This window comes from Peromyscus maniculatus, chromosome 23, assembly GCF_049852395.1.
Source record: "Peromyscus maniculatus bairdii isolate BWxNUB_F1_BW_parent chromosome 23, HU_Pman_BW_mat_3.1, whole genome shotgun sequence".
NCBI lineage: Eukaryota > Metazoa > Chordata > Mammalia > Rodentia > Cricetidae > Peromyscus > Peromyscus maniculatus.
In genome coordinates, this window is record NC_134874.1 from 17,073,071 (window position 1) to 17,093,236 (window position 20,166).

At 49.6% G+C, this 20,166-nt stretch overlaps 1 protein-coding gene and 1 long non-coding RNA gene across 2 annotated transcripts in view; both read left to right on the top strand.

The window, feature by feature from the left end:
• LOC143270593 (uncharacterized) overlaps window positions 1-20,166 on the top strand; it is an 81,789-nt gene that overhangs the window by 56,262 nt on the left and 5,361 nt on the right. The window lies entirely within an intron of this gene.
• On the top strand, window positions 5,666-19,363 carry Bri3bp (BRI3 binding protein). Its single transcript, XM_006970664.4, has 3 exons — window positions 5,666-5,984; window positions 15,449-15,551; window positions 18,553-19,363. Exons 1-3 carry the CDS (start codon window positions 5,760-5,762, stop codon window positions 18,981-18,983), a joined length of 759 nt encoding a protein of 252 aa, XP_006970726.2. The 5' UTR covers window positions 5,666-5,759; the 3' UTR covers window positions 18,984-19,363.

Below are 20,166 nucleotides of genomic sequence, written 5' to 3' on the forward strand. Positions count from 1 at the left end.
AAAATAAATCACCAGCACGTACCTTTAATCCCAGCCAGCACTCAGACGTGAGTTCAAGACCCTCCTGGTCTACATGTATATCTACATAGTAAATTCCAAAACAGCCATAGCTACATAGTGAGACCTTGCCTCTAAAATGGGAACAAGGGGACGACCAGGGCTTAAGAGCACTTATTGCTCTTTCAGAGGACCTAGGTTCAGTTCCCAGCACCCGCGTTTTTTTTTTTTTTTTTTTTTGAGACAGGGTTTCTCTGCGTAGTTTTGGTGCCTGTTCTGGATCTTGCTCTGTAGACCAGGCTGGCCTCGAACTCTCAGAGATCTGCCTGGCTCTGCCTCCCAAGTGCTAGGATTAAAGGCATGTGCCCCACTGCCCGGCCAACATCCATATTCTTAATTCCAGTGACCTCTTACTAGATACACATGTGGTGTACATGCATGACATGCAAGCAAAGTACTCACGCATAAATCATTAGTATTAATTTGACTAAACGTGTAAAATATAACTCTACCCCTAGTAAAACGTCTCCTCTCTTGTTTTGTTCATCTGTGTTTTCTGATATTCCCACAGGTGAGGTATATTAATTCCACAGGAAAAAAGTGTAGAATATTTCTATGGCAGGAACAGAGACGTGAAAAGAAGGTATTTTATTAAATGGTTTAAAACTCACTCTGTCACTTTGTCTGAGGTGTACTAGGGAGAATATCTCAACCCTGCAATTACCTTGCAAACTGAATAGTTCTGTTGTACCACACTTTTTTCTGTTGGAGAATTAAATTGAACGGGGGCCGGGGAGGTTGGTAGCACACTGAAATTCCCGATCTTGGAAGGTGGAAGTAGGAAGATAAGGCTAAGTTCAAAGGTGGCCTTGTCTATAGAGTAAACTAAAGGGCAGTCTGGCTTACCTGAGACCCTATCTCAAAAAAAAAAAAAAAAAAAAAAAAAAAAAAAAAAAAAAAAGAAGAAGGAAAAGAAAAGGGGGAAAAGAGGCCGAGTCTGGTTTACATAGCAAAACCCTGTCTTTGAAAAAAATAAATAAATTACAGAATCTGAGGTCACCTGTAGTTGAGTGTGCACAGTCACACACTGATACACACATAATTAAAAAAAAACTTGCTGGGCATGGTGGTGCATGCTTTTAACTCTAGCACTTTAAGGACGGAGTATGGAGGCAGGTGGACAGTCTCTGTGAGTTTGAGGCCAGCTTGGTCTAAGATGGCTGGGCAGGTAAAGACATTTGACTCCTAAGGCTGACCATCTGTATTCAATCATGGAACGCGCGCGCGCGCGCGCGCGCGCGCGCACACACACACACACACACACACACACAATTTTCATTTTCATTTTGTTTCTCTGTGTAGCCCTGGCTGTCCTGGAACTCACTTTGTAGACCAGGCTGGGCTCGAACTCATAGAGATCCACCTGGCTCTGCCTCCAGAGTGCTGGGATTAAAGGCGTGCGCCACCACACCCAGCCTTAGTTTTTTTTTTTTTAAACGGGGTCTCTCTACATAGCCCTGGCTGTCCCAGCACTCACTAGGGTTTCAGGTTCTAGGGTGGCCTAGAACTCACACAGATCTGTCTGCCTCTGTCTCCCGAGTGCTGGGATTGAAAACATTCACTACCTTGGCACATAAAGGGACATTCCACAAAGCCTGATGACCTGAGTTCAATCTCCAGAGCCCACATGGTAGAGGGGGAGAGCTGACTCCCTAAAATTGTCCTCCACACACAAACAGTGATACCCACAAATTGTGGCACACCCACATACATACATACATGAATAGATAATAAATAAATAAATGTAATAAGATAGCATATAAATAATAAACTTCCAGAAGATACAAAGAACATTTTAGACACTAAAAAGAAAGAGGCACACACAGCAGCGTGGATGTATTTCCTTAGAGTGAACAGAAGAGGGGTCTGGAGAGGTGGCTTAGCAGTTAAAACCCCACACTGCTCTTACAGAGGACCAGAGTTCCGTTTCGAGAATCCACAGTGGGTGGATCACAGCTGCCTAAAATTCTTGTTCAGGGAAAGAATCCAGCACCTCTGGCCTCTGAGGACACTTGCAATTGAATGCACATACCCACACACTGATATACACATAATTAAAAGAAAAAAATTTTGCTGAGCATGGTGGTATATGCTTTTAACTCCAGTACTTGAAGGAGTGGGTGTGGAGGCAGGTGGATGGTCTCTGTGAGTCTGAGGGCAGCTGGGTCTACAGTCAATTTCAGGTCAGCCAGGGCTACATAGTGAGACCCTATCTCTCTGGGGGTTGTATTATATCTTACTCTAAAATATTTTGTTTGTTTTGGGGACGAGATCTCACTGTGTAGCTCAGGTTGGCATGTAACTCACAGAGCTCTGACTGTTTCCCAGGGCTGGGATTAAAGATGTATGCTGCTGTTAAGTCCTTTTGAGGTTTTAGCAAAATGTGGTGGCATATGACTTTTGTCCCAGAACTCCTGACACTGAGGCTAGTGAGTCTCAGAGTTCCAGGCCAGCTAGAGCTAAGACCTTGTCTCAAAGGGGAAAAAAAAGTTTAACATCACATGAAAATATCAGTAAAAAATATATGAAACGACAACCCATAATGAAGTAAACCTAATCCCCAATAATACTTGAAATTTCTACAACACAGAAGGGTAGAGTTTGAAAGGAATTTTTTTTTTTTAGATTTATTTATTATGTATACAGCATGTATGAATGCAGGCCAGAAGAGGGCAGGCCAGATCTAATTACAGATGGCTGTGAGCCACCATGTGGTTGCTGGGAAATGAACTCAGGACCTCTGGAAGAACAGCCAGTGCTCTTAACCTCTGAGCCATCTCTCCAGCCCCCTCTTTCTTTCTTTTTCTTTTTTTTTTCTTTTTTCTTTTTTTTTGGTTTTTTCAAGACAGAGTTTCTCTGTGTAGTTTTGTGTCCTTCCTGGAACTCCCTCAGTAGTCCAGGCTGGCCTCGAACTCACAGAGATCTGTCTGCCTCTGCCTCCTGAGTGCTGGAATTAAAGGCGTGAGCCACCACCGCCCGGCCCGAAAGTAATTTTCAATTTTTGTTTTGTTTTGTCTTTCCAGACAGAGTTTCTCTGTAGCTTTGGAGCCTGTCCTGGAACTCTGTAGACCAGGCTGGTCTTGAACTCACAGAGATCCACCTGCCCCTGCCTCCTGAGTGCTGGGATTAAAGGCATGCGCCACCACTGCCCAGCTCAATTTTTCTTTTCTTTTTCTCCTTTTATTTTATTTTACAATACCATTCAGTTCTACATATCAGCCACGGATTCCCTTGTTCTCCCCTCTTCCGGCCCCCCTCTCCTTCCCCCCAGCCCACATCCCATTCCCACCTTCTCCAGGGCAAAGCCTCCCCTGATCAATTTTTCTTTTGTGTGGGTGCTGGGGACTTGAACTCAGGTCCTCATACTTGTAAAAGTCCTCACCTACCAAGCCATCTCAGCTTTTACTTTCCCTTTTTGTGGTGCTGGGGACGGGCCCAGGGCTTTTGCACTTCTTAGTGCGTGCTTCCCACTGGGCTGTACCCTGACCCCAGTGTTCTCTCTTTGGACTGGATCGAGGTTTATTTTCCTAGTTGTCTCAAACTTGTCTGGCTAGACCTGGTTTGTTTGATGTAGGATGTGGAGGATGGAACCTCTGAAGATTCCATCGTAGAGTGTATGAAATAAATTAAGGATATACGGGTCATAGCAGAAAAAAAAAAAAAAAGGATGACCTGATTCCGCGCATGCGCATACACAAGATGCCCACAAGCTATGACCGAAGAGGAGCCAGGCTAAACAGGGTGGAGGATGAGCTATGCAAGGCTGAGGAGAAGAGCATTAGGGCAAAGGTTGTCTTGCTGTACAGATAAAGCTACGGATAGTGAAAGTCCCGAGAGGATTTGTTAGCATGGAGGCTGGGCTGTGCCAAAGTCCCTCAGGAGATTTCAGGGAATGGGCAAGCCCTAGATAAGACTCTCTAGATAAGACCCTCAGAGGGGCCAGGCGTTGGTGCCCCACGCCTTTGAACCCAGCACTCAGGAGGAGGAGGCAGAGGTAGGCAAATCTCTGTGAGTTCGAGGCCAGCCTGGTCTATATAGAGGGAGATCCAGGACAGGCGCCAAAGCTACACAGAGAGACCCAATCTCAACCAAACAACAACAAATAGACGAAGCCCCTCCCTGCCTGCCAAGTTCCACAGTTCCCTCTGTGGGAGCAATCAGCTGCAAAGGCTGGGTAGTGTTTCCTGGATTTTATTTATTAATTTAATTTTTATGGTTCTGGAGATTGGACATAAGGCCTTCCCCTCACTAGGCAAGTGAGTGTCCTGCAGTTAGGCCACATACATCTCCAGTCCTTTAACACAGAGATTTAGTTATTCTTATGTTTTGAACAAGGTCTCACTAGGTTGCCCAGGCTGGCCTTCAACTCATTCTGTAGTCTATAGACAGGTCTTGAATTTGTTTTCTTCCTGCCTTAGCTTTTCTTAGCTGGAGTGATAGACCTAAGTCATTCTTTTATTTTCATCATTTTAAAATTAAAATATCATATAATTTCTACTCTTCCTTTGCCTGCCACCAACCCCTCCCATGTACCCCCTGTTTTGTTTGTTTGAGACAGGGTTTCTCTGTGTAAGTTTTGGTGCCTGTCCTAAATCTTGCTCTGTAGACCAGGCTGGCCTCAAACTCACAGAGATCCACCTGCCTCTGCCTCCCGAGTGCTGGGATTAAAGGCGTGCGCAACCACTGCCCAGCCCATTTCATTTTTTTGAGACAGGGTGCTACTATTTAGGGCAGGCTGATCTGGGACTCAGGGTATAACTGAGGTTGGCCTGACCTGGCCATGCTTCTTCCCTCAGCCTCTCTAGGGTTGGATTTACAGGCGCACATCACCATGCCTGTAATATGATTATCGTGGCTTTTAAATCTTTCAAACCTATAGTCCTCTCGTCCTCTTGCCTGCCATGCCATGGGGTTCATATATAAGAAGCCCAGAAGCCCAGTCGCTTTTTGGGTAGGAAGCCCTGAATTTTGGATGGTAAATTCCTCTTATCCCTACACCTCCGGTTAAGTTTGGACTCTTGGGTCTTCGCGCCCTTAGGTCCCTCTAGGTGGCGCGGGTACTTCCTGACACCAGAATTGACTGGCGGGACCAACTCTAGACACCCTCCCCCACCCAATCTCTTTTGACTTGAGACCTAAGGAACACCCCCTGGTCCCATCAAATCCTTTATAAAGGGCTGCACAATACCTAACCACTTCCCCAGTTCCCTCCTCGCCGCTCATCAGCTTTCCAATCCCATCACCAACTTCCCCTCTCCAACCACTTTATGGCTCGGAAATGCCATCCATGCAGGAGGGGCCTGAGAACGAATGAACGCGTGCTCCACGAGGCCTGCCTTTTGGGGTGCGGGGAGGTGACAAGACACCTGCCCTTCCGTTTCCCAATCGCTTGCAAGGACCCAGCCTAGCCCAGCCCAGGAAGGAGTCTTTGCAAACCCCCCGCATGCGCGGCGGTGTATAGCACAGTTGAGAGTCTCAGCTCCAGGGATACAGGGCAGTCGACCCTCTCCCGCGGCGGGAAGTGGGGGGGGGGGGTCGCTGCAGGCGGGAGGCGGGGCTTCGTGCGCGGGGCGGGGCGGGGCTGTAAGGCGGGGCGGGGCGACGGCGCGCCCACGCGGTGCGGCCCGGAGCCCTCGGTGGCGGTGCGCTCCGCCCTCTCCCTCCCTCCCTCTCCCCCCACGACCCTCTTCCCTTGGCCGAGCATGGGCGCGCGCGCGTCCCGGGAGCCCCGGGCCCGGGCCGGCCTGCGGCTGCTGCTGCTGTTTCTGCTAGGGGCGCTGCTGCTGGTGGCGCTGGTGGCCCCCGGCGCGCAGGGGGCTCGGGGCCGCGGGACTGCGGACAAGAACAGCCACCGGCGCGCGGCCAGCAGCTTCTCGCAGAGCGTGAGCAGCCTGTTCGGGGAGGACAACGTGCGCGCGGCTCAGAAGGTGGGCGGCGCGCCCGCGGTCACCTTGCGGCGCCGGCGCCGGGAGACCGTTTGGGGCGGCGGGGGGTGGGGTGGGGTAGGGGGGGGAAGCGGGGAGGGAGCGGGGGGAGCACCCGGGGCTGGGGACGGTCGCGGCCTGCTGCAGCCGGGGCCAAGCGCAGCCCCCGGGAGCGCGTGACGCCCGCGCGCTGACCCGCCGCGTCTCAATGGTCCCCCCACTGTGAGCCAGGCACTGGGGAGGGACGCCCGGGTCCCCACGAGGCCTGGCGTCGAGGGCCTCCTGCCTCCCACCCCCTTGCCTCAGAGATATCTGGGCCGAGATCTCCTTTCCAGGGAGTGATGGGGTCTGAGCTATTGCTTTGGCAACCTGAGCTCCTGCTGTGTGTTTGGGGTGGAGGGGGGGCACCTCTCGGTTGGAGCCTTTGGTAGAGCATGAGAGCTTAGGGTCTCCGGGACTGGGATGAGCCCCTCCACCAAGAAGCTCTCCACCTTCCGCCGCGCGTGTATGTGGGGTGCACCGTGCTAAGAAAAGAGAAGTCGAGATGCACGCCTTTTCTCTGGCCTTCCCCGCGTTCCCTTCCTGGTCTCTGGCCCTGGGGTTGTGGAGTCCAGAGAACTTTGGGTCCAAGTTGGGGCACTCCCTCTTTCCCCAGCCGGATGAAGTTAGACCAGTGGTTTCAATGGTGTGTGAGTGTGGAGTCCAGAGGTCGGCCTCGGGCATTCAACCTCGGGAGCCATCCATTTTGAGACCAAGTTCTTATTGCCCTGAAGTTTGAAGGTTAGGTCAGACTGGTCGGCCAAGTGGGCCATTAGGATCTTCCCGCTTCCACCTCCCCAGCACCGGGATTACAAGGGTTTGGGGATTGAGCCCATGCCCTCCACTGTATAGACCAGGCTGGACTCAAATTCATAGAGCTCTGCCTGTCTTTGCTTCTTGAACCCGGGTCCTCATGCTTGCCCAGGAAGCTCTTTATCGATTGAGCCATCTCTCCAGCTCCAGTGACCTCACTTCTAAATACTTTTACTTACGTTTATTTGTTGATTGTGTGCGTGTGCGTGCACATAGACGTGCGAGAGTCAGAAGACGGGCTTTAAGACATCTTTAAATTTCTCTGCTTCCACCATATGGGTCATGAGAATCCAGAGCTGGTCGTCAGGCCTGGTGGCAAGCACCTTTACTGGCTGAGCCATTTTGCCTGTCCCTGCCTTCCCTTTAAACCTCAGTTTTTCTGTCTGTTAAGTGGGGATGGGAACAGGATGTGTTGATGCAGCTGGTTCCTTCCTGACGCAGAATCATGGCTCTCGAAAGTTTGATCTTTGTGGGGCAGTGGTGGCGCACGCCTTTAATCCCAGCACTCAGGAGGCAGAGCCAGGCGGATCTCTGTGAGTTCGAGGCCAGCCTGGTCTACAAAGTGAGTTCCAGGAAAGGCGCAAAACTGCACAGAGAAACCCTGTCTCCAAAAACAAAACAAAACAAAAAAGAAAGAAAGAAAATGGTGACTACGAATATTCATGTACCAGCTGCTAAATAGTTATTATATATCAGTATTTTTGGGTGCTGGGGATTGAACTCATAACCTTGTGCATACTAAGCACTCAGGCTACTCTCTGTCCTTAATAACTTTCTTTCTTTCTTTTTTTTTTTTTTTTGAAGAATTATTTATTATGTATATGGAAGAGGGTGCCAGGTCTCATTACAGATGGTTGTGAGCCACCATGTGGGTGCTGGGAATTGAACTCAGGACCTCTGGGAGAGCAGTCAGTGCTCTTAACCTCTGAGCCATCTCTCCAGCCCCCCTTAATAACTTTCAAATGAATGAAGGAGTGGTTACTCTCCTTTTAGACCATGCCCTTTCATATGTAAACATTTCCTACCACTGACAGGCAGGTATTCAGTGCACAAAACGCAGTCACATCCAACTCCCCAGATTCTCTCTTCTGCCCAAATGAGACAGAGAAGTGGTCAAGATCACAGCCTCAGGCCCCAGAGCTCCAGAGGCCCAGTGGCAATTCAGACCCATACCACCGTGCATAAGGTTTATTTCACACAAATTATGATTAGAATGTGGAGTGCCTTCTCTCTCCCTCTCTTTTAGACAGGGTCTCACTATGTAGCCCTGGCTGACCTGGAAACTCACTATCTAGACCAGGCTGGACTCAAATTCCTAGAGCTCTGCCTGTCTTTGCCTCTGTGGTGCTGGGTTTAAAAATGCTGGGTCAAGTACCTGGGAAACAAACTTTTTAAAAGCCTCCCACCCAGCCGGGCGGTGGTGGCGCACGCCTTTAATCCCAGCACTCGGGAGGCAGAGCCAGGCGGATCTCTGTGAGTTCGAGGCCAGCCTGGGCTACCAAGTGAGCTCCAGGAAAGGCGCAAAGCTACGCAGAGAAACCCTGTCTCGAAAAACCAAAAAAAAAAAAAAAAAAAAAAAAAAAGCCTCCCACCCACAAGGCAGGTTTGATTCTCATTAGTAAACCTGGGCCTGGGAAGCCGTCCCGCAGGCTTTTCCTCTAGTTAAAATGAACTGAGGGCCCAGACGTTGGCTCAGCAGGTGAGGGTGCAAATGTGCTCCCCAGGAAGCCTGATGCCTTGAGTTCTTACCCTCCCCCAGCAGCCAAATGGTGGGGAGAGAGAACTGACCCCTGCCAGTTGTCCTCTGACCTTCACAGGTGGAGTGTGGGCACACACATACGTACACACACCGAAGAGTTCTTCCAAATTGTATTTTCCGCACTGTAGGACGTCACCATCCCGTAAGCGCTATAACAGTGGTTCTCAACCCGTGGTGGGTCATGACCCCTTGGGGTTGCATATCAGATATCCTGCATATCAGATATTGACATTACGATTTCATAACAGTAGAAAAATTACGGTTATGAAGTAGCAATGAAATAATTTTATGGTTGGGGGTCACCACAACGTGAGGAACTGACTGTGTTAAAGGGTCGCAGCATTAGGAAGGCTGAGAACCATTGCTCTATTAAAAACCATGAGGGCAGGTGAGATGGGTCAGCATCTTGGCAGTGCCTGCTGCCAAGCCTGACGACCTGAGTTCACCCACACGGTGGAAGGCGAGTTGTCCTTTGCCTTCCATATGTGAACCATAGCACACGTACGCACACATATATATAATTTTTTATATGTATTTATTGCGCATAAATATTTTTTTTAAAAAGGACCATTTTTTAAAATTCATTTTACATACCAACCACAGATCCCCCTCTCATCCCTCCTCCTGCTCCCTCCCCCACCTACCCCTCCCCATTCCTCATCTCCTCCTCCAACAGGGTGAGTTCTCCCATGGAGAGACAGATAAGCCTGGTACATTCAGTTGAGGCAGGACCAAGCCCCTCCCCACTTTATCAGGGGTGAGCAAGGTGTCCGACCATAGGTAATGGGATCCAGAAAGCCAGCTCATGCACCCGGGATAGCTCCTGATCACACTGCCAGGGGCCCCTCAAACAAACCCAGCTACACAACTGTCTCCCGTATGTAGAGGGTCTAGTCCAGCCCCATGCAGGTTCCACAGCTGTCGGTCTAAAGTTTGTGAATTCCTCTGAGCTTTTATTTATTTATTTTGGTTTTTTGAGACAGAGTTTCTCTGTGTAGCTTTGAGCCTTTCCTGGAACTCCCTCTGTAGCCCAGGCTGGCCCCCAACTCACAGAGATCCTCCTGCCTCTGCCTCACGAGTGTTGGGATTAAAGGCATGCACCACCACTACCACCACCACCCAGCTCCTTTGAGCTTTTAAAAGCCATTCAGTGATCCCATAGGATGGGGTTGGGAATGGGGCAGAATGCTGTTTCCTAAAAAATGAACCTACCATTTCAATCAGAACGTGGTCGGGGGACTAGGGAGGTGACCTAACGACATTGGCTGCCCTTTCAGAGGACCTGGGTTCCATTCAGTAGTTGGTCATTTCAGTTCCAGGCGATCTGGCACCCTCTTCTAGACGTCACAGACAATTGCACTCATGTGTGTACACGTATATACATATACTTTAGATAAGTAGAGAAAAAAAATCTTAACCACCAGATCACCTGGGTTATTTCCTTCGTGTCTCTGCCATTCTGAGATCTTGCCTGCTCTCAACTCATTTTTGTCTTCACTGCCCATGAAAGCCCAGGTCCTTTGTACATCACATGTAGTATAATGCTTAAGGTTTCCGAATCACTTTCTTTTCACTTTTGAGGTGGAATCTTGCTAGGTAGTCAGTCTGGCCTTGGACTCTCCATCTTCCTGCCTCAGCCTCCAGAGTGCTGGGGTCTTTGGTGTGGGCCAACATGCCCAGCCCTCCCCCTTTTTAGTGTGTATGTGTGTGGGCACACAAGTCCATTTTCATACAGAGGAGAGAGGGCTTTTTTTTTTTTTTTTTTTTTTTCTTCTTCTTCGAGACAGGGTTTTTCTGTGTGGCCCTGGCTGTCCTGGAACTCAGTCTGTAGACGAGGCTAGCCTGGAACGCACAAGCTATCCACCTGCCTCTGCCTCTGCCTCCGGAGTGCTGGGATTAAAGGCGTGCGCCGCCGCCGCCGCCGCCACCACCACCACTGCCCAACCCAGAGGAGGATTTTTAATTGTTCTTCTCCATCATTCTGCCTTATTCCCGGAGACGGGGCCTCTCACTGAGCCTGGAGCGAGGTTGACAACAGCAATCCTCCTGTCTCCACTGGTACTGTATTGTGGTTGCAGGAATACACCAGTGCATGACCACATCTGGCTCTTTAAGTGGGTGCTGGAGACCGGAACTCAGGTCATCATGCTTGCTCAGCAAGTCCTCTTACCCCCCTACCCCCACCCCTTCCCCAGACAGGGTTTCTCTCTGTAGCTTTGCGCCTGTCCTGGAACTCGCTCTGTAGCCCAGGCTGGCCTCGAACTCACAGAGATCCGCCTGGCTCTGCCTCCCGAGTGCTGGGTTTAAAGGCGTGCACCACCACTACCCGGCTAGTTTGTTGCTTTTGAAGGGTTGCAGAGAGCAAAGACTGTGTGGTGGAGTTCACGGGAGTGTGTCCCTCCCAGGTGTGTCCGAAGCAGAACCTTTCTGTGCAAACCGTTTTGTGTGCACAGAGAAGTGGGTCTGTTGCCAGGCTGGTCCTATAGCACACATACCTGTAGTCCTGGCCCTGGGGAGGTGGAAGCAGGAGGGGCAATAGTTCAAGGTCAGCTGCAGCTACACAGTGAGTTGAAGCCATCCTGGGCTACATGACACTGTGTTGAAAAATCTAAAAAGCCAAGTGGCAAAGGTGTGCACCTTTAATCCCAGCACTCTCTAGGCAGAGGCAGTCGAATCTTTGTGAGTTCAAGGCCAGCCTGGTCTACAGAGCTAGTTCTAGGACAGCCAGGGCTACACAGAGAGACCCTGTCTTGAAAAACTTTAAATGGGCGGGTGTGTGTGTGTGTGTGTGTGTGTGTAGTGACTTTTTCAGGATTTATTATTACTGTTATTTTATTAATATTTGGCTTTTCAAAATTCTTCTGAATGCTCTGGTCCTGTCTTTTCTTTCTGGTTTCCTCTTTTTTTTTTGCTGGTCTTCAGTTGAACCATTGGTCTGTTGTTTTCACAGAGCTTTTCCTCTGTTGCTGCTTACAGGGAAGAAGTATTTCTAGTAAAATAATTGCCACTTCCTCCGGGCGGTGGTGATGACGCACGTCTTTAATCCCAGCACTCAGGAGGCAGAGCCAGGTGGATCTCTGTGAGTTCGAGGCCAGCCTGGGCGATCCAGGACAGGCACCAAAAACTACACAGGGAAACCCTGTCTCGAAAAAAAACAAAACAAAACAAAAAAATAATCGCCATTTCCCTGGTCCTTTTTCTCCTGCCGTAATCATTTGAGCAGCTTTATTGAAAGTCATTAAGTTGTCGCCTTCACAGAAGGTACAGAAGGCTGTGAACTGACACATGGGGCGAGGGCACTACCAACAAACACGGTGCCCCCTTGTTCAAAATCTCCTTGTTATACTTGTTTATGTGCATGCCACAGTGTTTCTGTGGGGGTCAGAGAACAACTTTCAAGGGTCTCTCAGTCCTGGGGATCCAACTTAGGCATAGGGGTGGCAAGTGCCTTTACTTACTGAACCGTTTCCCTGACTCTTTTCTTCTTATTATTCTTCCTCTTCCTCCTCTTTAAATAAAATCTCAAAATACTGAACAGTCAATAGAGAGCAAAGACCCTCAGCTGCCTTCACCCACGGAGTATATTTTCTGTTTTCTCTACCAGCACACAGTACACACACTTTCTGTGTTTGTTTTCACCATTTGAAGTAAGACAGATATCTTGGTATCTTCTGCACAGTCCACAAACATCCCACCCAGGAAACTTATGTTTACTCTAATAATATTTTACAATATACAGGCGCTATTCACATTTCTTTTGTAGTGAGTGAGTGAGTGAGTGTGTGTTCAAGATCCTATCTCCAAAACACCAGAAAAATGGGATACACGAGACCTAATCTTAAAAATAAATAAGTAAATAAATAAAGCCGGGCATGGTGGATATTCCCAGCACTGAATGGGTAGAGGCAGGAAGCTCAGTGTGTGAAAGTTGTCCTTGAAAGGGTAACGTCGTCCTCGGGGCGTCAAGGTGCTTTGCTGTGCCTGCCTGGTGACCCGAGTTTCATCTCCAGAACCCACAAAGGTGAAGGGGAGAAGAACCCACTCCACAAAGTTGTCTTCTGCTCTCCTCAGGCATGTCCCTCCTCATAATGACGAGCCATTTTTATTTTATTATCTCTTTCCTTGTTTTGGAGTCAACACCTCATTTTCTGGAAGTCTGTCCTACCTGTGTTGGCCAGGCACATAGTCACCATGCCATATTGGTATATCTCCCCATCTCCCCCCACCCCAGGGATTCCCCGAACTAACAGATTTGGAGTCCTAATGTTCAGACAGCTCTCTCCCCTGGTATCTCCTGGCTCTGCCTCCAGACCCTGGACTCTGCTGTCACTCCCCAGGAGCCCAGTACCCCAGTGGGTGGGTGGACCATGAGAATGCAGTTCTTACTGCTTTGGGGCCGGAAATCAGGTCAAGGTTGTGGTCAACTGGCTTCCCCTGCACTCCAGAAGGCCTACAGGCCTTCCTTGTCCTGTTCTAATGGCTGTCCTCTCTGTGTGTCTGTGATGTTATCTCTCTCTCTCTCTTTTTTTTTTTCCCTAGGTAAATATTCTACCACTGAGCTACACCCCCAACTGTTTTTATTTTGAGATGGGGGTGGGTGGGTCACACTAAGATGTCCTTTAGCCCAAGGCAGGCCTTGAACTTGCCTTCTCCCTGCCTGTTTGGGAGCACAGAGGTCCTTGCGTTCACAGTCAGCACAGGACTGTTAAGCACACAGGGTTGTCTTTTCAAGGGAAAAGATGTATAACCTGTTTTCCATGCAGAGGGCTGAGAACGGAGGTGGCTGATAGCCTGGGTAGCCCCTGCTCCAGCTATCTCTAGGGCCAGGCCATAACTGGCTCCCCCCAAGCTCCCACAACCAGGACTGGAGGTGGTTAATAGTCTAGACTGACCTCTGTGCTATCGATATGGCCAGGGGCCTCCCCCAGGCTCTCACAAACCGGACTGGAGGCGGTTGATAGCCCAGATGACCTCTGTGCTATCTGTATGAGGAGCCCACACCAGATCCTCCCCTTGGCCCTTAAGATGGCACATGTGGCCTATCTCTAGAGCTCATCTTCACGGACAAGCGACATGTACTTTGAAGAGAGTGTTGATGTGATTGTGCCTCCCCGTGCACATGGGATTGTGTTATACCAGGAAACGTTTTTTTTTTTTCCCCCCAAACGGCGCTGTGCATAATGTGCCCAAAATAAACCGCCTGGTGTCAGGCTCTAGAAGTTTGAATCAACACACTGACTACTGAGTCCTGTTGAACCGGATTTCCTTCTTGGCTCATTCGGATCGTTACTCTGCCAGCCCTGATGTTTGCCCCATTCACCTCCCCCAACACACACACCTGCCTCAGCCTCCTGAGTAGCTGGGAACACAAGCCTGTCTTTTTTTTTTTTTTTTCCCCCTCGAGTCAGGGTTTCTCTGTGTAGTTTTGGTGCCTGTCCTGGATCTCGCTTTGTAGACCAGGCTGGCCTCGAACTCACAGAGATCCACCTGGCTCTGCCTCCCGAGTGCTGGGATTAAAGGCATGTGCCACCACCACCTGGCGGTTGGTTTGTTTTTTGAAACAGGGTCTCACTATGCAAACTCTGTCCCGGAACTTAGTATGTATATGTGGAACAGGCTGGCTTCGAACTCAGAGAGATCTGCATGCCTCTGCCCTCTGAGCTCTAGGATTAAAGGCGTGCACTACTATGCTTGTTTTTTTTTTTTCTGTGTGTGTGTGTGTGTGTGTGTGTGTGTTTTCCTTCCCTAAGATTAATTTTATTAAAGTGTGTGTGTGTGTGTGTGTGTGTGTACCCCTGTGTGCACAAGGACAGAGGAAAGCATCAGATCTCCACGGAATTGGAGTTACAGGCAGTTTTGAGCTGCCTTGTTTATGTGGTGCTGGAGACATCATGCATGCTAGGAAAACATTATCCACTGACTTACATCTCCATCCCTGGTTCTGAACTTTATTCTAGGTGTATATAATATCACTGTCCTAGTTAGGGTTAATATTGTTGTGATAAGACACCGTCACCAAAGCAACTTGGGAGAGAAGTGTTATTTGGCTTATACTTCATAGCCCTGGTCATCATTGAAGGAAGTCAGGGCAGGAACTCAAGCAGGGCAGGAGCCTGGATGCAGGAGCTGATGGAGAAGATGTGGATGGGTGCTGCTTACTGGCTTGCTCCCTGTGGCTTGCTCAGCCTGCTCTCTTAGAGAACCCAGGACCATCAGCCCAGGGATAGCACTACCTATAATGGGCTGGGCCCTTCCCCACTGATCACTAATTAAGAAAATGCCTTACAGGCTTGCCTACAACCCGATCTAATGGAGACATTTTCTCCACTGGGGCTTGCTCCTCTCTGATGACACTAGCATGTGCCAAACTGACATGAAACTAGCCAGCACGATCACTTACTCAGAAGGAAATAAGGAAGTCAGGCAGTGAGTCACATGAGTCCCCAGTCTACTATGCTTTCCGAATCACCTAGAGAGCTAACGGAATTCTCGAGGCCACAGACAGAGCATGCTTTGTGGTCTCAGATTTCAGAATTGGTCCCTTGGAGAGCCAGCTGCCCTGTGAAGCATCTTGAGGGCAGAAACTCCCAGGCAGAGGAAGCAGATAGGATGACCAGAGCCACGCACCTTCACCTGCAAGTGTTGCTCCTGTGTGTTGGAGGAGGAGCTTTCCATATTCTACATGGTGGGGGACCGGCTATCAACTTTTGTTCATTGCTTGGCTAGAGACTGTCCATGAGACACTCGCGGTTCTTTTCTCTTGGGATGTCCTCTCCCAAGCTCACGCTCCAGTGCTTGACTGGATTGGGAAGACGGTATGTGGGTCAATTTCTTACTGTCTTTTCCATCCTTGCAGTTACTCTCCAGGCTGACCGAGCGGTTCGTGCAGGGAGTGGACATGTTCGTGGAGACGTTATGGAAAGTTTGGATGGAGCTCTTGGAAGTCCTTGGACTTGACGGTGGGTGTGGGCACAGTCATGCAGGGTGTTGTATTGTTGTGTGTTTTGTTTTGGGGTGCGGGCCCACGGTGCAGTGAATCTCCACGCCCCAGCTGAGAGTGGAAAGGGGATGGAGCATTTACTTTAATAGCTGAACATGTGGTTGGTTCACGAAGCTACGAAGGCTGTGAAGATGACGGAGGCAGAGCCTGCAGGGATGATGATGTCACAGGCCATGGACTGCCTGGAACCCCCCCCAGGAAGCCGAGAGACCAGAAGGATGCTCCTAAGAGCCCTCATCCAGGTGCACTCAAAGCTGTGTTTCAGTGTGGCCGAAGACGTAGTCAGTAGAGAGAAAAGTGTGAGTGGAGGAGTCAGGGGAGACCACACTTTGGGAGGACAACCCTGAACTTGGACTTTTGGCCTCTGGAACTGGGAGAGAGGATGGATTTCACTGTCTGATGATCATCAGCCCCCTGGTGTATGGGGGCGGGGTGTGGCAGATGCAGAAAACGGATACAGCCTTGTAACAGGACCCCTTCCGAATCCTCATTAGTCCTGGGCATCCCTTCTTTACAGATCTGGGACCAGGCTTCAGGGTGGAGCCATGCTGTACAGGGCGGGGGGACCCACACATCACTGCCCTTGCCTGCTGTCCACACCGAACCCACCTCCAGCCTTGGATCACCGAGGTTAGCCTTCAGAAGGCCTCACACCAGGCCGTGCCTCCTTGCTGCTCAGATGGAGAATGGGAGGCAGCGGTGTGGCTCTCGGAGGATGCTGCGCAGCACGCTGCCCCTGGGGCAGTTACAACCCTCCCTGGGCTGTTGCAACTGTGTGCAATCCTGCGAGGCTGCCTCGGCCATCACCTACTGGGATTGTGCAATTCCAGGTTGCCATCCCTGGGCAGCGAGCCTGTAGAGATAAACCTGATTGCAAGGCATTGCATGCAGCCCAGAAACTGCAGGGCCAGACAGCTACAGGACACCAGGCATGGCTGAGGAACCCAGGCCTGTTTCGATAAGCTGAGAGAAGCTGGTGGGGGAGGTGAAATACCCTGTTTTTGGGGTGTGGGTTTCCCTCTTGGCTTTGATAAGCCGCAGGACGCCCCAAGGCCTTTGGGAATTGTGTCTCAAGCTCAGAAGTAGAAATGTGAGAGCTTCCTCTCCAGGAACCATAGTCAAGGTGGTGGTTCTCAGTTCCCGAGAACCTCCTTCCCCGTCGTTTTTCAGGGTGTTAGTTACAATGAGGACTCCTCCGTGTGGATCACTTTGATAGACATAAGCTTTGAGGTATATAGAAGTTTTCTACTGGCCGTGTTACAGGGAAAAGAAACCCGTGAAGGCCAGGTGTGGTGGCGCATGCTTCTAATTCCAGCCCTCGGGAGGTAGAGGCAGGCGGATCTCTGAGTTTGAGGCCAGCCTGGTCTACAGAGAGAGTTCCAGGATAGCTGCCAGAGCTGCACAGGGAACCCTGTCTCGAAAAACCAAAAGAAAAGGAAAGAAAGAGAGAAAGAGAAATTGGTGAAATTTACTCTGGCTTGGTGGCTCATTCCTTTAATCCCAGTACTCAGAGTAAAACAGATCTCTGTGAGTTGAAGGCCTGCCTGGTCTACATGAGACGCCCGTCTCTAAGCTGGTGAAATCAGTCAATTTTACTGTTATTTTTGGTTTTGTGGTTGTTGTTTTGCATTGTTTTTGAGACAAGCTTCACTTGTACTCCACACTATCCTCAAACTCAATGTGGAGGAGCCAAGGATGACCTGATCCTCCTGCCTCAGCTTCCCAAGTTCTGGGATGACAGATGCGAGCCACTGTGACCAGCCTGAGGAGATAGCTTATTGCAAACACAAGGACTTGAATTTGAACCCCAACTCCATTTTTTTTTAAAAAATATTTTTGAGAGCTGGGCGGTGGTGGTGCACGCCTTTAGTCCCAGCACTCTGGAGGCAGAGCCAGGAGGATCTCTGTGAGTTCGAGGCCAGCCTGGTCTACAGAGCAAGATCCAGGACAGGCACCAAAACTACACAGAGAAAACCCTGTCTCAAAAACAGTTTTGAGATTTACTTATTATTTATTTTTATGTGTATGGGTGTTTTGTCTGTTAACCACATATATGCAGTACCTGAAGATTTGTCGCCTGGAACTGGAGTTAGAGGTGGTTGTGAACTACCATGTGGTTGCTGGTAATTGAATTGGGTCCTTTGCAAAAGTAGCCAGTACCTTTCACCGCTGAGCCATAATCTCCAGCCTCACAAAAGGTGTTTTAAACTCAAGACGAGGCAAACAGTCCCGACCGACCACCTGTGCTTCCTCAGCTACTTTGGAGGCTCAAACGCTTGCTTCAATTGGCTTTCATTGTGTTGGGTTGTGACAGGAGCCCATGGGTCCGGCCCCTGAGCTTAGCAGGCCCGAGGCTGTCAAAGAATCTCCTGGTTTCTGTTTTTTGTTTGTTTGTTTGGGTGGTTTTGTTTTGTTTTTTTCGAGACAGGGTTTCTCTGTGTAGCTTTGCCTTTTCTGGAACCCACTTGGTAGACCAGGCTGGCCTTGAACTCACAGAGATCCGCCTGGTTCTGCCTCCCGAGTGCTGGGATTAAAGGTGTGCACCACCACTGCCTTGGCTCCCTGGTTTCTGTTTTTGTGTGATGGAAAAGCCCCACAAACGGACAGTAGTATCAGGACGTGATATCATGAATATAATAAATCAATACAATGAATGTAATTAATGAATATCACAAATATGGTTATTGAATGAATACTGCGAATGTAATCAGTGAATACCACACATGCAATGAATATCATGAGTGTAATTAATGAATATCTTGAGTGTAATTAATATCTTGAATATAATTCATGCCACTGAATTTGTGAACCTAAAAATAGTTAAAATTGCAAATATCATGTTCATTTAAAAAAATAAATAAATAAAAGCATGTCTGTCGTCGTCGTCCCCCCCCCCCCAAAAAAAATAGACTGTCCTGACCACGTGGGATTAACTGGCTCTGTCCTCTGCTCTGTTTCAGTGTCCAACCTGTCACAGTACTTCAGCCCAGCTTCCGTGTCCAACAGCCCCACCCGGGCCCTGGTGCTGGTTGGTGTGGTCCTCCTGGCCTACTGGTTCTTGTCTCTGACCTTGGGCTTCACCTTCAGCCTCCTGCACCTGGTGTTCGGCCGCTTCTTCTGGCTGGTCCGCGTCGTCCTGTTCTCCATGTCCTGCGTGTACATCCTGCATAAGTACGAGGGCGAGCCCGAGCACGCCGTGTTGCCGCTCTGCCTCGTGGTGGCCATCTACTTCATGACGGGGCCCATGGGCTACTGGCGGGGCACTCCCGGCGGCGGCCTCGGCAGCCCCAGCGTGGAGGAGAAGCTGGAGCACCTGGAGAACCAGGTGAGGTTGCTCAACATCCGCCTCAACCGGGTGCTGGAGAACCTGGACCGCTCCAAGGACAAGTGAAGGGCCGTTTCCCTGGCCGTCCAAGGGTACCTAACCAGCTGTTGTGATGACGTCAAAAAACAACGGAGGAAGAAAACAGCCAGCGGGAACCCCGCCAAACCCCCCCGACCCTCCCAATAAACGGAACAAGAACGCCACACCTGGTGTTTCCCACTGTGTGCCGACCTTACGACCCACTGGAGGAGAAAGAACTCAAGTAGGACTTAATCAGAGTGTGTTGCTAGTGGGAACAACATATTTTTTAAACAATGGATATATAGCCCTCTTAGCTGTGTAGTCAGAGAAATTTATCTGCATAGAACATAAAGTTGATTTTTTTTTTTTCAAACATTCGAATCTTTTGTAAGGTTTTTAAATAAAGGAGGATCAAGTCAAGTCTATCAGACCTTGAAAGGAAGCGCTTGAAGATTGGAAGGAAGTTTAAATTGGCTGGTGGGTGAGCCCTGCGTGCGTTATTATCTTCGTACTCCCAGATGTGACCTTTACTTTAGGTCTGTTGGTGGTGACTCGGTTAATGAGTGCTGTCTCTTGTTATCGTGGACACCCGGGCTGCCCAGTGGAACCCGGTCACTTTTGGATCCCAGGGCCCCTGTGTTCTCCTCCCAGTGTGTTCCTTCACGTCTTTCTGTTTCTATGGTGCTGGGGATGCCGAGCTCACTCCCACCCCTGTCCACTGTATTTCTGAATGAAGGTACCCATAGACGTCCTGGAATCTTTTCCTCCTCACTGGACTTCAATGTAGTCTAACACCCAGCCTTTCTAGAAGAAAAACACACACAGATGGGGCTACAAAATGTCTTTGGAGTTTGATGCCAAGAACTTCCTGGGTGGGTCTTGAACATTATTCCGAAATCTAGCTGAATCGCACATTCCCTCTTTGCTTTTCTTGACTCAAGACCATAGAAAAAACTGTTGATGGCCAGTAACATCTTTCATTTCATTGCTTCTAGAACATTCTTAGGCATAAGCAACCTTAAGATCTGAATTGTCTGTCCTGGAATTTTTATGATTATGTTAGGTGCTTTTTGTCTGGGGTCCAGGGAGTTGTTTTAGTTTAACCTTGGGTGGGTGCGGCCTGGGCAGAGAATTGGGTCTGAGACTGGAGGTGACGCCCCTCTGCCAGGACTCTGTGGGAAGGAAGCTGGCTTTTGCAGGATGTGGCTGGGATTGCCATTGTCGCTGC